The sequence below is a fragment of the Coregonus clupeaformis genome, unplaced genomic scaffold, assembly GCF_020615455.1.
Source record: "Coregonus clupeaformis isolate EN_2021a unplaced genomic scaffold, ASM2061545v1 scaf0948, whole genome shotgun sequence".
NCBI lineage: Eukaryota > Metazoa > Chordata > Actinopteri > Salmoniformes > Salmonidae > Coregonus > Coregonus clupeaformis.
In genome coordinates this window covers 135,647-152,023 of record NW_025534402.1, presented here as the reverse complement: position 1 = coordinate 152,023, position 16,377 = coordinate 135,647, and the positions used below count along the sequence as shown (strand labels likewise).

Genomic DNA, 16,377 nt, shown 5'->3' with positions numbered 1-16,377 from the left:
ATGCGTTTTACCCAGGCTGGTGACCTGAAGAGGCACCAGAGGGTCCACATGGGAGAGAGAGGCCGTTCGCCAGTACGCACTGTGGGAAGAGGTTCTCAGAGAGGAGATACCTCAGGATGCATCAGCAGAAAAACCATTCCACTCTATAAAATAGAAAGTAACCTTTCCACTCGTTAGACATTTAGATTAAACCCTGCATTAAAGGTAAAGATACAATTTCGTTTATTGTCAGCAGAAAATATCCACAGATGCATTTGGAATAATGAGAGTAACAGATTTCAGTGTTGAATGTTCCTGGGTAGAATATTGCATCCAGACATTGTGTGGAACACCTTCCTAATATTGAGTCTACCCCCTTTTGCCCTCAGAACAGCCTCAATTCGTCGGGGCATGGACTCTACAAGGTGTCGAAAGCATTCCACGGGGATGCTGGCCCATGTTGACTCCTATGCTTCCCACAGTTGTCAAGTTGGCTGGATGTCCTTTGGGTGGTGGAACATTCTTGATACACATGTAAACTGTTGAGCGAGAAAACCCCAGCAGCGTTGCAGTTCTTAATACACTCAAACCGGCGTGCCTGGCACCTACTACCATACCCCGTTCAAGGGCACTTCAATCTTTTGTCTTGCCCATTCACCCTCTGAATGGTACACATACACAATCCATGTCTCAGTTGTCTCAAGGCTTAAAATAATTATTTAACCTGTCTCCTCCCTTTCATTCATCTACACTGATTGAAGTGGATTAAACAAGTGACATCAATAAGGGATCATAGCTTTCACCTGGATTCACCTGGTCAGTCTGTCATGGAAAGTACACTAATGTTGTGTTCACTCAGTGTATGTCTACCACGATGGGTTTAACAACAACAAGGCAACAGTAAACATGCCGAGACAGGAGATGTGCTTGTTCAAAGTTTGGAATTTCAGTTGACTGCTATAGAGCCCTCTTGGGCCAATCAGTGTAATTATGTAAATGACAGGGCCCGGTTTCCCAAAATGGTTCTAATGATGAAAAGGCTGAGAGAGGAGAGGAGAAAAATGCCCGTCACCTGATTAGTTCAGCCACTTACTAAGATAACTAGCAAGTTAAACTTAGGGGTTGCGTTAACGCATAATTCTGTGTTTTACAAGCAGGGAAAAACAAATAAATTATTTTGTAAACGCATATCTAAAATGCTTCTTATTGTAATTTCTGCTCGGCATCAGACTAATATTGTGCTTCAGTTGCAATTCTCTCCTCGGATGAGAATTCACGAACGGGCATTCTATCAGCAGACAGCTTTTCTCGGTGTAGCCAGCTTACTTTCCTCCGGTAAAATGCAAGATTAACTTTACGCAAAACATTAGGAAATGTAGCTGGCTACATTCTTTCCATGATAAATATTAGAAAGATGATGGCCATGCATCGCTTTTGCAAAAAAAAAGACCTTGCTTTTTTCATTGTAAGTTAATTTATTTGTGCCTGCCAGCCAAATAGCTTGCACTTCTGTTGTCATCTGATGAAAATGAAGCTATTTTCTGCGATTTGTTTCACTAATGTATTTTTTGTGAAGGAAAACTATAGTTGCACATCCCTGATCACACTATCAAAGCAAAAAAAACACTGACTTTCAATATAAAACGTGACCCCTGTCTACACAGCTGGACTCACCTGCTCCCACTTTCTCCTGTTGTGCTATTTGCAAACCAACTGTTCTGGGGAACTGCGGTAAGCTTCATAATGTAAAATAATGTGACCGGTCTAGTGAAGAACGCAATCTGCTTTATCTCCTAACGTATTGCACAAGTTGACTGCATGCATTTACTAAAGTAGCTACAAATATAAAAATGTATTGAAAAACTGCAAATAAATAGTTTATACGGTATTGAAAAACCATCCTGTGGCTATTTCCAAATACCCCCAGTATACATGGTTTACATCCCAAGCCTAGTTCCTAATGTTTTGACACTCTGTGCATAAGGCATATACTGTATAAGCCTAAAAAGTCTGTTACTGTTACGTGAATTATTTAACAAACTATTTCAGTGTCTCTGTGCGTCTCCCAAAAGGTTGTAAGTCTTTTGGGATTTAGTAACGGCCAGAGTCCCGGTCTGCATAGTCAGATATATTTATTCATTGAGAATTCTGCCATCACAATTTCAGAGTCCATCTTTTATACTCATACGTCATACAAAAACAAATCCCTCCCCCTCTGTAGGCGGGCTGTAGTTTTCCACTCTAAAACTGCTCTACTGACCATCAGTTCACACACACACACACATATACACACATGCATACACACACACACACACACACACACACACACACTCCTACTCCCTGCATTACTCAGTTATTGCCGTTCTCACAATATTCTGCACCATGTTTTCATAACAGTTTCTCCCTCCCTAAATTGGGAGGCCTCTTTATCTTAGTTTCTCAGTTGTCTTTGTTGTCTGGCCTAACTCTTACTCACATTGCTAAATAGTGGCTCAATGCCATAGCCTTTACTGGTCCTACACTCACACATTTCTAACACATCATACACAGTTTCAGGTGTAATAATTAGTCATTAATAATTAATCTATCAATTCCACCCTTTGACTAAATATTACACACATACAAAATATATGTTGTTATAGAAATGAATCACACTCATTGAAGTATATAAGTTGGTTTGCATATAAAAACATTACAGGTTCATCAGGGTTACCCCATGATTAAAAGCGTAACGTTACTTTTTTAGCAATGGTAACTAGTACATCATACTTAAAACAAGACTTTAATACACAAAAATATCATTACAATAACTTTTAAACTAGAGATTTATAGTTCTAGGAAAACATCCAGTCTCAAACTATCTGGATCGTCGGTCGTCCTCCACCAAGCCTGGTAGGGTCATATCCTTCATTCCTTAGGTCGGAGTCCGGGATTGGGCCGTATCTCACCATCTGTTGGGAAACCGCCTACTCCATCGCCTTGCTCACCAACCCTCGGACACAGGGAATAAGACAACATCCACAAAGAACGAGAATACCCATAGAAGCTATAACTACACCCAGAATAGTTACAACAATAGTTTTCCATTTACCAAATATGTTATCAAACCAACCGTTGAGGGAGCTATCAATACCAGAGTTCTCAGCCAGTTCGTTCGCCAGCGTGGTGAGTCCCTGAAGCGCTTTGGTCACGGACCCGCGCTTCAGGGGTGATGAAAGTACAGCACATAGATCCAAACAGAACACAAACTCCGCCCCGCTCAGCCAAAACATATCTGAAGCTATTCTATTCTGCCATGCCATTAAGCTAGTTGCCGCTGTCTGCTCAGCCAATCCCTTTATTGCATCACGAGTGTGGTTTAAAATCTTTGCTGGTTATAGTAAATATAATTTATCCAATCTACGTTTTTATTAATTGTTGACCACCAGAAAATACTTGATTCAAACCCAGCTGCAATCTGATTCCTAGCTTTGAATTCTTCTGGAACCCCTCGAGGTACTCCTATCCCATCAATATATATCCTTTCATCAAAGGATCCCGGGAGGAGGTCCCGCTTTCTACGTGACAACTCACCAGTCTCTGACACGTTTGATTGTTTGCGTATGTAGGTGAGTTCACAATCTGTTATCACCACACAACCACCAGATGTCAGCACAGGCCTGGTTTTGGTTCCTAAAATCCTCTGGCTGCAACAAAGAGGAGAGATTAGTCATGGTCTCTTTAGTTGTGACATTCTCTGTGTGGGAGCAGGAGCTAAGATGCCCTACCCTGTATCCTATCTTACTAGTCCTAGAAAAACAATAATAAGAATCCCCTGAGACTTCAAACGGAGGCAACCTAGGTCGGGGTGACTTTGTTATCGGGGGATACAGATAGTGCAAGTTACTACAAGACTCCTTCACCACATTCCCAGGTGGCTTGAACAATTTAATCATGGAGGATAAACCTGACGGAGAGTTAAAGCCTGTCAAGGGGAACGGAGTAGTTGTGAACCTTGGTTTGGCTGTCCCACAGGCATAACAGTCCTCTTTAGACATAGTTATTGCCGTATACTGAATCCATTCCAACCACAGGTTAGGATCTCTATACCCCGTCTCCACCTGTACAACTTCCTTCAGGTCTATAGTTTGCACTATCTTCACCACAGCCCCGGTCTCACTACCTCCCTCAGAGAGGTTTACTCTATAGGGTGCCCCAGTTGAAGAGGATATCTCACTTGTCAGGTCTGTAACCTGTTTTAGCATAATTCGGACTTTCAGACAGTACCTACCCTTATATGGGTCGCACTGCCATTTCTGATAATTCCCTACTTTCACAATACTCCACCTGTCCTTAAACTGTGTATGGAGATTGACATATCCCCCCGGCTCGGTATGAGCAACTACATAGTCCCAGGATGTACATGGTGACATACATATATATCTCCCATCCTTTACGATACTACCAGCCAGTAGTCCCCAACTCCCCAACTGGTCCGCAAAGACCTCAAAAGGTGATGTCCTTCCCTACAGTCCCTAGTTACTTCCCCTTTCCCTACGTCTAGCTGTCTCCTATGCCTTCGTAGACTGTGCTCAGGTATTATTTTATCAACTTGTGTTTGGTTAACTACTACTTCTGGCGGATCAGGAGGGTTTGAGTGTGTTAGAAATATGGCCCCCCACAATCAGACAGCTACCTACCGTCAGGAGACCTGTGAATCCCCACCCTCGCCCTGAAAACATGTCAGACGCCAGAGGCCAACCCATTGCTTTACCTTCTATCGAACTCACACAGGGATGATCAGACAGGGTAAGGGAATCTTCGTTAAGGAGCCAACCCCCGAGCCCTAGTGGTGATCGGTTCTTTCTCCTAACTCTGTGTTTGTTCGTCAGGTGTAGCTGGGTTTACCTTTTTGCAGTGTGTGACATGCACCCAGGTGGATCTTTCGGCGATTCTTACAGCGAAGGCCGTCACCAACAGGACCTGATATAGACCTTCCCAACGGGCTGCTTCCAGTTTTTCTTCTTTGAGGATTGGATCCACACCCAGTCACCTGGTTGGATGGAGTGGGTTACCTTCTCCTTTAGTTCACCTGTGGGGCACAAAACCTCTGACATACAGGTGTGGTTAATAAACTACCTTCTCACGTGTTCTGCTAGGGTGCTCTCTAGTTCTATGTCTGCCTGTCTGGTCCTGCCAACTGTGGCATTCTGTAAGGTCTTCCAAACACTTTCTCAAAGGGGGATAACCCATCTTTATCTGGGGTTACTCTAAATTTCTTCCCTTCACTCTGTGATAACTCTATAAAATCAATTTCCAATTGCTGGAAAGGGTACTTAGCCGGAGGATACTCACCCTGAGGTGCCCTTTGTCTGCCCTGGTGATTATTTTGAGCACAGATAACACATCTTGAACAAACGTTTTTTTATTTTTTATTTTTTTTTAAAATAATTTGTAATCCCATATGCAACAAAGTGTTGTCTAATCTGCTCTACCATCCATCCCTCCTTTTTGACACATGTCACTGCCCATGTGTCAATATTACCACCTACCTAAACAATCACTTAGGTAAAATTGGTAATTTATCATCCAATTGCCATCCCTTATTTGTATTAATTTTTTTAGACTGTCCCTTGCTTCTTTATTGCTCCTATCTTCCTGATCTCATTACTAAATAAATTATCTAGGTAATAGCTGTTTCGCATTAGATTGTGCCTTCCTCTGATTACTGCAGCTCATTGCATTAATTTAGTTTCAAATACCAACTTGTTGTTTATTAAAGCATACTAAAAATGAAATTTAAATGACAACATTTGATAATACCTCAATTTACTTCTATCCCGTAATAGTAATCCAAGATTAGTACAATTGACTAGCAACAGGTATCCCTCATTCAGGGAAAGCTCTCTCTCTCTTCTGTTATTTTATGGTTCAAATCATATATATTATTACCAAATTATAATCTTCTTCACACTTTTCACAGTATTATAAATTACCCTCAACTTGGTAAAATAAACTATCTTAAAGTCCTCCTCTCATGCCTTTAGAATTTACCAGTGTGGATGATTAATTAACACCAGAAAGTTAAAACAGAGTTCAGAGGCAATTGAAAGTATTCAACGAACTGTTCCATCCCATAGTATACCAAACATGACCATTATTCTAAATATTTCATAAATGTTACTTATCCCAAGTGTTCATTAAGTCCTCATGACATTCATTCTCATAAGAAATCATATATACCCCAAACTCAGCCAAAACCGAAAAATCCATTCACTGTGCGTGCTCCTCCAAGACCTATCACCCTTGACCTGCTGAAAACCCCCCCAAAATTGAAACAACAACCCTTTATAAACATCATACTAGGTGTGTTGTTTTTTTATTTGAAAAACCCCAATTAAAAAACAACAACTCAAACAGCCAGGTCATGAGGACTCCTGATTTCTCTCTTCCCCTTCTGCCTACAGTTTCTTAACTGGTGCCCTTTCCTTGCACAGTAACTACACGGTTCCTCACATTCTCTAGCAAAATGTCCCGTTTTGTCACAATTGTAACACTTCCACTCACTCCTGTCTCCACTATTACCATTTCCTTCTTGTCTGTCTTTGCTACCGTAACCTCTCTTCTCTCCTAGGTATTGACTAATGGTCTCACTGTCTCTAATTCAACACAAAACCCCATCATCAAATGTACTCCCAGCAGAACTGAAAAAAACAAAACAGACTGTGATTTCCAGGACACTGCACTTTTGTTTCTGGCCTCACTATCTCCCCGAGAATTGGCCCTCCCTCAAGGTCCCTCCCAATCTGCTCTTGGTAAACTGCAAACCTTTTATTGCTTCTGGTTTCATAGGGTAATGCTTCTGATATGGCCTATGATTAGATTTGGGTATCACCTGTACTGGAATTACCCCTTTTATTAATCCTACGTCTGCTGGACCCCGGAACCACAAATTCTCTGGAACTTCTTTTAAGTCTGACTCCTGTTGTTCTGTCAACCGGTATTCCTCTCCCTCAGCATCTGCTATTCTCATCTAAATGTACTATCTGTGGATGGGCTGTGTTCATCGCCACTCACAATATTGACCCAATCAGTGATCCTCTTACCCTTGGATACCCACTGGCCCATGTCTTTCCAGTCCTCTGCTGGCTCCTTTGCTAGGGACACATGTGGGCTCCATCTTTCCCTGAACATTGGGGCCCTAGTTCCACCTCCACTGCTGCGTGGGTGTTGTCATAGTGAAACCATTTCAAGGCTATAGTCCTTTCTGTGGTTTTAAATAATGCTTCCTCATATATTGCATCTGGACCTGGGTGTTTGTTATACCAGAGAGTACAGTGTAGGTAATCAGGGGACATTTTAGTGGGGCCTGGTACTACATCATCAGCAAGTTCCATCAAGGTTCGGGGAATATCAGTTATTCCCCCCCTTAACAAATCTTGGCTATACCAATAACATGGCTCCCCTTCCCCACAGACCACCATATTGTCTCTGACTATGTGTACTTTCATTCCCCTCTCAGTGGAAATGACGGCCACATTCAATTTAGTCATTACATCACGTCCTAGTAAATTTACCGGACACAGCTTAGATATCAGGATGGGTATGGTTGCCTCTCCTCCTGATTGGTCATGTTTTAGGGTTATTGGGGCTGATAACCTTTCAATAAATTGATGACCAGAGGCAGATCACACTATGATTTTCTCCCCCATCAATCCTGACTCCATCTGGCTTGTCTGTTGCACAGATTGCTGTCCTGCAGGCTCCCATATCACAAAGGAATGTAATTTTCTTACCCATTACTGTCAATGTCAAATAAGGTTTCTGTTCCTGTTGAAGTGCTAAGTCAATAGTAGCCAATTCAAACACCTCACAATTTGGATCAAAGGGTTCCCTTAGTCTTCCCCTCACTAGAGTCTACTATTTCTCCCTCAAGGACTAGTCACGCCTTATCTTCCTCTTCCTCACGCTCAAAGCTGGGGGATGGACTTCTCTCTCTCTCTTCTCTCTTTTCTCTCCCCGGTTTCCCTTCTTGCCCTCTCCTTTATGTTTGCAGCGGGAAAAAGTTATGGCCTATCTTGCCACAGTATTTACACGGGGCCTCACATTCTTTGGCGAAGTGCCCTCCCCTTGTTACAGTTAAAGCCCCTATTCTCCCCCTGTGGCCTTCACTCTTTCCTGCCTTATCTCCTCTCTCTCCTAAGTTTCTAGTTCTACCCGCCATCTCTCCCAGAGTGGCAATTAGTTACTCTGCATCTTCCTCTTCTTTCTTGGCTCTGTCCTGTCTGGTATTCTGCTCATGATGGATTGCATGTCTCTCTGAGGCTATTACACAATTCAGTTATTTTCCCAACATACTCTCCGTGATCGGCCCATGGCAAAAGTGTCCTCTGGGCATCCCCTGAAACCCACTGCCCTCTAACGGCAGCCCAAACCTTACTATTCCTGTTTTGGGGTGGGTCATTCCCTTCTACCGCTCTGGCCACGTCCTCTGTGTTCATGGCCTGTCTGCTAAATGGCATATTATTATTATTACTGTATACATCTAAGGTTGCTGGGGGCCCCTTTAATTCCCCGCCAATAGATTAGGTAAGGCTATCAGTGGGTACTGGCCCCCTCCTACTCTCTCTCTCTCTCACTGCTTCTTTCTCCTTTACACACCTTATGTATCTGTTTAAGCATGGATTCGAGTTTATCTGCGTCTAGACGTCCCTCAAAACCATACCTCTCCCTCCACCTGGTTACATAATGGAGATTTCTTCTATCCCTGGATTCCATTTTTAATTACATCAAGTATTTCTCTTCCCCAGTAAATTCTGGGACCTCTTGTGAGGATTTGCCCCCCATGGTTGGTACTGTTAAAAATCCCTTAGCCACCTCTACTATATAACAAGTCAATTTAACAAGTAATTCAAAACAGCTTCACACAACAACACCTTGAATCACCCCTTCCTGTATATGTAATCTTGACTAGTCCCCCCAGAATTATCTCATACTTTACAGAGGGATTTATCCCCACAATGTAATCTTGATAATTCCTGACAGTCTCATACAACAGGAATGGGTTCTTCCTCCTCTATACAACCACCTGGAATTATTCATAGATGTGACTTTTGAGCAAACATTAGGTCTCACACGTATACAACCTTATATGATAATTGGTTAACACCATCGGTAACCCAGAGTTTATAAGGCTCCAGAACGGATAGAGTTACAGCAAAATCTACAGTTGTTTGTGACTTTTGACTTTCTATTTCTCACACATGCTATTTTAATTCCTTCTGGTGTACTTTTTGTATTTGTTTAACCCAGATTATTTGTTGACTGTTCTATAATCTCTTACAGGTTACATCCCATAGGTGTACTTTTAATAGTTCCTTCTATTTCAACACCGGGTAGTTTCTTTTGGTAATGGCTTATTACCGTGATTCGTTACGGACCCACCAACAGGTTGACTAGTCCCCAGAATTATCTCCTACTCTACGGAGGAATCTATCCCCACAATGTAATCTTGATAATTCCTGACAGTCCCCTACATTTCACTTAAAATGGCTACGCATTGATCAATTTGCTACTTTTCAATATTTTAGCAAGATGTCAAATCAATTTCACCAAGTAATGAATAAAGACTACTGACCTTATCCTTGCAGCCGAGATTCAATGTAGGTTTGGATTCCGTCACCGTCTCTGTCATTAATCAGGTGTCCTCTGGCCTGTTTTAACCCTTAATGTCAAAGGGCAGGACTTTCTATTTACGAATGTATCATTCGCCCGTCGACGGTTTTCAGAGTTACCTGGAATGACAGAAACAGGGTATTGGAATCCGGCTCGAAGGACCAAGCTGTTACGTGAATTATTTAACAAACTATTTCAGTGTCTCTGTGCGTCTCCCAAAAGGTTGTAAGTCTTTTGGGATTTAATGTAACGGCCAGAGTCCCGGTCTGCATAGTCAGAGATATTTATTCATTGAGAATTCTGCCATCACAATTTCAGAGTCCATCTTTTATACTCATACGTCATACAAAAAAAAATCCCTCCCCCTCTGTAGGCGGGCTGTAGTTTTCCACTCTAAAACTGCTCTACTGACCATCAGTTCACACACACACACATATACACACACACACACACACACACACACACACACACACACACATCCTACTCCCTGCATTACTCAGTTATTGCCGTTCTCACAATATTCTGCACCATGTTTTCATAACAGTTTCTCCCCTCCCCTAAATTGGGAGGCCTCTTTATCTTAGTTTCTCAGTTGTCTTTGTTGTCTGGCCTAACTCTTACTCACATTGCTAAATAGTGGCTCAATGCCATAGCCTTTACTGGTCCTACACTCACACATTTCTAACACATTATATACAGTTTCAGGGTGTAATAATTAGTCATTAATAATTAATCTATCAGTTACATATTGTGTACTAATTCAAGGGTTTTTTGTTATTTTTTACATTGTAGAATAATAGTGAAGATATCAAAATTATGAAATAAAACATATGGAATCATGTAGTAACCAAAAAAGTGTTCAACAAATCAAAATATATTTTATATTTAAGATTCTTCAAATAGCCACCCTTTGCCTTGATGACAGCTTTGCACACTCTTGGCATTCTCTCAACCAGCTTCACCTGGAATGCTTTTCCAACAGTCTTGAAGGAGTTCCCACATATGCTGAGTACTTGTTGGCTGCTTTTCCTTCACTCTGCGGACCGACTCATCCCAAACCAGCTCAATTGGGTTGAGGTCGGGGATTGTGGAGGCCAGGTCATCTGATGCAGCACTCCATCATTCTCCTTCTTGGTCAAATAGCCATTACACAGCCTAGAGGTGTGTTGGGTCATTGTCCTGTTGAAAAACAAATGATAGTCCCACTAAGCCCAAATCAGATGGGATGGCATATCGCTGCAGACTGCTGGTTAAGTGTGCCTTGAATTCTAAATAAATCACAGACAGAGTCACCAGCAAATCACCCCCACACCATAACACCACCTCCTCCATGCTTTACGGTGGGAAATACACATGCAGAGATCATCCGTTCACCCACACCGCGTCTCACAAAGACACGGCGGTTGGAACCCAAAATATCAAATTTGGACTCCAGACCGAAGGACACATTTCCACCGGTCTAATGTTCATTGCTCGTGTTTCTTGGCCCAAGCAAGTCTCTTCTTATTATTGGTATCCTTTAGTAGTGGTTTCTTTGCAGCAATTTGACCATGAAGGCCTGATTCACTCAGTCTCCTCTGAACAGTTGATGTTGAGATGTGTCTGTTACTTCAACTCTGTGAAGCATTTATTTGGGCTGCAATTTCTGAGGCTGGTAACTCTAATGAACTTATAATCTGCAGCAGAGGTAACTCTGGGTCCTCATGAGAGCCAGTTTCGTCATAGCGCTTGATGGCTTTTTGTGACTGCACTTGAAGAAATGTTTCGTATTGACTGACCTTCATGTCTTAAAGTAATGATGGACTGTCATCTCTTTGTTTATTTGAGCTGTTCTTGTCATAATATGGACTTGGTCTTTTACCAAATAGGGCTATCATCTGTATACCACCCACCTACCTTGTCACAACACAATTGATTGGCTCAAAAGCATTAAGAAGGAATGAAATTCCACAAATTAACTTTTAACAAGGCACACCTGTTAATTGAAAGGCATTCCAGGTGACTACCTCATGAAGCTGGTTGAGAGAATGCTAAGAGTGTGCAAAGCTGTCATCAAGGCAAAGGGTGGCTATATGATGAAACTCACTATTTTGGTTACTACATGATTCCATATGTGTTATTTCATAGTTTTGATGTCTTCACTATTAATCTACAATGTCGAAAATAGTAAAAATAAAGAAAAACCCTGGAATGAGTAGGTGTGTCTAAACTTTTGACTGGTACTGTATATGTGTGGTGTATTTAAAAATTGTTTATGTTTATTAATAAACACAAAATGGGACTTATCATTCTAATACTTTTTTTCTCATTGAGACTCTCTTTAGTATACATCACATCTGATCTCACCCTATTCTGCATACACCCAGCAGCGCTTTATAACCATTATAGACTTACTAAATATACCTACATACCCACACACTAACAAACACCTACTGTACATGTCACAATAGTTCTTACCCACAACATCATATTTATGTCCACCATGATGGTTTTAACAACAATTAAGTCATTCTGTAACTACAGTATAGGACTCAAACATAGTTGGGATGGGTAAACACTCCATGTTGAAAGTGTGTTTATTATCTGTGTGTACGTACCTGAGGGAGTGTATGTCTGTGTAATCTGTATCACCTGTCTCTTCCAGGAGGAGGAGGGTCCAGAGGTGCTGCTGGTGAAGGAGGAGGGGTGTGAGGAGGGTCTGGGGAACCCTGAGGGGACTATGGTCATGGAGGACAACCAGACTACACCACCTCCTCAATCCACAGAGGAACCAGCTGAGCAGCACAGGACCACACACAGTCTCACTGAGGTGAGTCCACTGTGAACTACTGTCTGAATGGTATTAGGTCAGGGTCCGTATCCACAAAGCCTCTCAGAGTAGGAGTGCTGATCTAGGATCAGTTTAGCCTTTTAGATCATAATGAATAAGACTATATAGACAGGTGGGGACCTGATCCTTGATCAGCACTTCTACTCTTAGACTCTTTGTGGATACGTCCCTGGGCATCTCAGAAAGGTCCTAGGAATCCAGTTCAAACCTGTTTTAAGACTAAAACCACTCCCAGCTCAGAGTAGGTGTTAGGATGATGTTAAGACACTGCCCAGACAAAGTCTGAGCCAGGACTCAAAAGTTTATCCGCTGATAATCACGACATCTTGAGGTACCGCAAAGGAAAGATAGTGATGACAGTCATTGGCATTGTCACAAATGATGGGGAATAACCAATCGCAATGAGGCCTCGCCAGCTGTGAACTCTATAGCAGTGGTTCCCAAACTGTGGGGAGGCAGGGTGGAATTTCAAAATTGGATAGTGCATAATCCGTTTTCCTCTTGTCATGTCAGTCATTGCATGTCCAGATCAACTAGCCCATGTCAGCTAACATTTTTAGCCCATAGATTTGGTTGTAATGCCTGAGTCACTCAAATATCGCAGGATGTTCCCCAATGCTGGAAGGGTCTGAGGGAAACGGTTTGGGAACCCCTGCTCTATAGAACGTTTCAGACAACCACAATGAATGTGACTGTGAATGTTGCAATGGTAAAACAGTTGATATAACATTTTTCGCCTGACACCATCACTTCGCCTACTCTTAATTATTGCCCAATATGTTGGCATGCAGAGCCTTTTTTTAAAAAACCAATTATGATGGTTGTTAAAAGCAAAATGTTGACAATATTGCTGTTATATCAACACACTCGTCACTCCTTTTGAACAACTCTATATCGCTTTGGCACAGTAGGCACCAAGTCACTTGCCGATAATGTTGCGTACAATGTTTTACTAAAGGTCTATCATTTTCATCGAACACAATCAAAGTTAACATAAGCTCTAGATGCCTTCCATTGCTACAAAGGGATAACTTGAAAATAACATGATGTAGGAAATTAGATAATCAAAAGAAAAACGTGTTTATTTATTTAGCCTAGTGGTTATAAGTATTTAGGCATATCATGTGAATTAAGCCTCGTGAAATCATTGTCAAAAGCGCAAGAGATACTGTTGCATGTAGGTCTAGATTATTTATGGTTTGATCATATAGAAATATTATTTTAACAATTCAAAAGCATTTTCATGTGCCACATGAACCACTGACTCGCTCCCTATTTACCCATTAGAGTAGGAGTAAAATGTCTCTATTCTCAGAACACAACCAATTTGTGGATACGGGCCCAGGTCTTTATTAATTTTGTCTTAAGTGTGGGCCCATGCCTTTAAAATTATCAAAGCTTTAAAGAGTGTCAAGTAATCAGATCAGCTAACACATTTGCTGCATAGTATCAGATCAACTAACATGTTTGCATAGTACTTATAGCAATGCCTTATTGCCCAATCAGAAGATGCTCCATAGCAGGGTGCTCATATCAGATTTCATGATCCAACATCCTCTCACTCTGTATCTCTTACAGTCAGTAGACATGGAGGATGGGAAGCCTGATCTGCTGCTAGTCAAAGAGGAGACAATAGAAGATGGACCAGAGAGCATTGACCTGCTCAGTGGACTAAAGATGGGGGAGCAAGGTAAGGGAGAAATACATATACCTACATACAGTAATAGATCTTCAATGGGAATGTTTTTTTTCTTCATTTTCTTCATTCATAACACACATTATAATGTATGAACTTGAATAGGTAATTGACTAAAAAAACTGCATATGTAGAGTTTTCTCTGCCATGTTTGTGAAGTCTATTTTGTAAACTCTTCCTGCAGGTGGTTGGCTGGAGGCTAACAGAAGAGACTGGGCGGCCATCTTGGATTCTCAGACCCAGACGGGTGCAGCCAAGAGCGCAGGGGACAACTTCACTGAGCAGGCCAGGACCAGAGGGGACACAGTGAAGGTCAGTGGATGGGACAGCGTCCTCAACTTTGGGCTGGAGAACAACACTGTTAACCACAACCAGAAACAGACAGTCGAACACAAAACAACAACCAAACTTAGTCTCCATGACAACAGACTGGCTGAGACCAGGACGATGCATAGATTTGGTCTGCGGGGACGGGGAGGTGTCCGTATGCGGTGGGAGAAAAAAGACACAGACTCGGCTAGCGATGCTCCGTCCTGCTCCTATAATTGTGATTCAGAGAGACTGATGGCGCCTCAGGTTAACCCCCTAACAGGTGCTGCCTTCAGCCTGCCTTCTATAGGATCTATCAACTGGAACATGGATCCTGCGACAACACAGACACTCCCTGGCCTTCGTCCTCCTCACACTCTCCTAATGTTAAACCAGACCTCAGACAATGCCAGTGCCTCAACACTAAATGGCTACACAAGCCCATTGACAAATGACTGTAGTAGTAATGCTATCAGCAGATCTGGTGGCAAAGAGAAGCGCTTCCCGTGTTCTTTCTGTGGGAAAGCCTTCAGTTTCCCCAAACAAATGAAGAGCCACCAGAGGATGCATACAGGGGAGAAACCATTTGTCTGCCACCTATGCCGGGCCAGTTTCTCCCACCCGTCCAACCTGAAGAGGCACCTGAGGGTCCACACAGGGGTGAAACCCTTCAACTGTACCCAGTGTCACATGCGCTTCTCCCAGGCTGGCCACCTGAAGAGGCACCAGAGGGTCCACACAGGGGAGAAACCCTACAGCTGCCCCCAGTGTGAGAAGAGGTTCTCCCACCAGCACCATCTGAAGATGCATCTGAAGATCCACACAGGAGAAAGGCCGTTCACCTGTACACACTGCGGGAAGAGGTTCTCAGAGAGGAGCTACCTCAGGATACACCAGCAAAAAATGCACACAGCCCATGAATAGATTATAGTGATATGTAGTATTAGCTAGTATAGTTTAAAGTGACTGTTACGGATACAGGTATCCTGTGTCTTTTTGTGTTTTTCCTCTCCTTCTGCCCTAATCACAGGTGTCCTGTATGTTCCTGATTGGTGGTCGTTGGGGTGTCTGCTGATTGCTAAGGTGGACCAATCAGTGAACATTCCTCTGCATTGCACCACCTGTTTCTGGTTTTTCAATCACACATCCCATTGTTTAAAAGCCGGTCAGTTGTGTTTGTTGAGAGAGACTATTTCCGTATGTGAGTATGGATACTGTGGTGTCCTGTGTTTTGTTTACTCACTAAGTTGCTGGTTCCTCTGTTTGGTAACTTTGTTAGACTACTTTTCGTATGTGAGTATGGATACTGTGGTGTCCTGTGTTTTGTGTACTCACTAAGTTGCTGGTTACTCTGTTTGGTAACTTTGTGTGTTTCTGGGAAAAGGGGAATTTAAGCAAGTTGCCCTTGGGCGTACATTACCCGTAGGAAGAAAACTGTCTAAAACACTAGTTAGACCTGAGCGGACCACCCACTGTATTTTTGTATGATTAGCAGTAGCTTAGCGGTTCTTGAGGCAGGCAAGATCAGTTTAGGGGTGTTTTACACTATTGTTTCATTTCTTGGGTCCTGCTCAGCCCTTTTTCCCAAACCTTTACCGTGTGTTCAACAATAAACCTTTTATGTTTGACGGTAGTTTATGGTTGTCGTGTAGTTTTATTTCTCACTGTTCCATGTCACCCTTATAATTTGCATGAATTATGTTACGGGTCTCATGTCCATCCACCCTAGACGTTTAAAGCCATGGGGTTCGTAACAGTGACATGTAATGTAGTACTAGTTAGTTTGTAGTTAATTATGTTGGTTTTGGATGTAGTAGGGAACTGGATGAGGAGAACTGAGGAAAGAATGAGTATGACGAGGCAGAGTAGATGATATGGTGATGGTTGGTTGCATGGTGTCTGTAAAAAG

At 42.3% G+C, this 16,377-nt stretch overlaps 1 protein-coding gene across 1 annotated transcript; it reads left to right on the top strand.

The window, feature by feature from the left end:
* On the top strand, window positions 1–15,509 carry LOC123486015 (endothelial zinc finger protein induced by tumor necrosis factor alpha-like). The gene is made up of 4 exons (XM_045217163.1): window positions 1–72; window positions 12,284–12,442; window positions 14,042–14,153; window positions 14,344–15,509. The coding sequence occupies exons 1-4, from the start codon at window positions 1–3 to the stop codon at window positions 15,390–15,392; spliced, it is 1,392 nt and encodes a 463-aa protein (XP_045073098.1). The 3' UTR covers window positions 15,393–15,509.
* The last annotated feature ends 868 nt before the right edge of the window (window positions 15,510–16,377 follow it).

Bases quoted from the DNA above. Each gene is read 5' to 3' on its own strand.
- LOC123486015 (XM_045217163.1), top strand. From the start codon at position 1: ATGCGTTTTACCCAGGCTGGTGACCTGAAGAGGCACCAGAGGGTCCAC. The intron at 73-12,283 runs GTACGCACTGTG...TTCCAGGAGGAG, and splicing joins GAGAGAGAGGCCGTTCGCCA to GAGGGTCCAGAGGTGCTGCT. The intron at 12,443-14,041 runs GTGAGTCCACTG...TATCTCTTACAG, and splicing joins CCACACACAGTCTCACTGAG to TCAGTAGACATGGAGGATGG.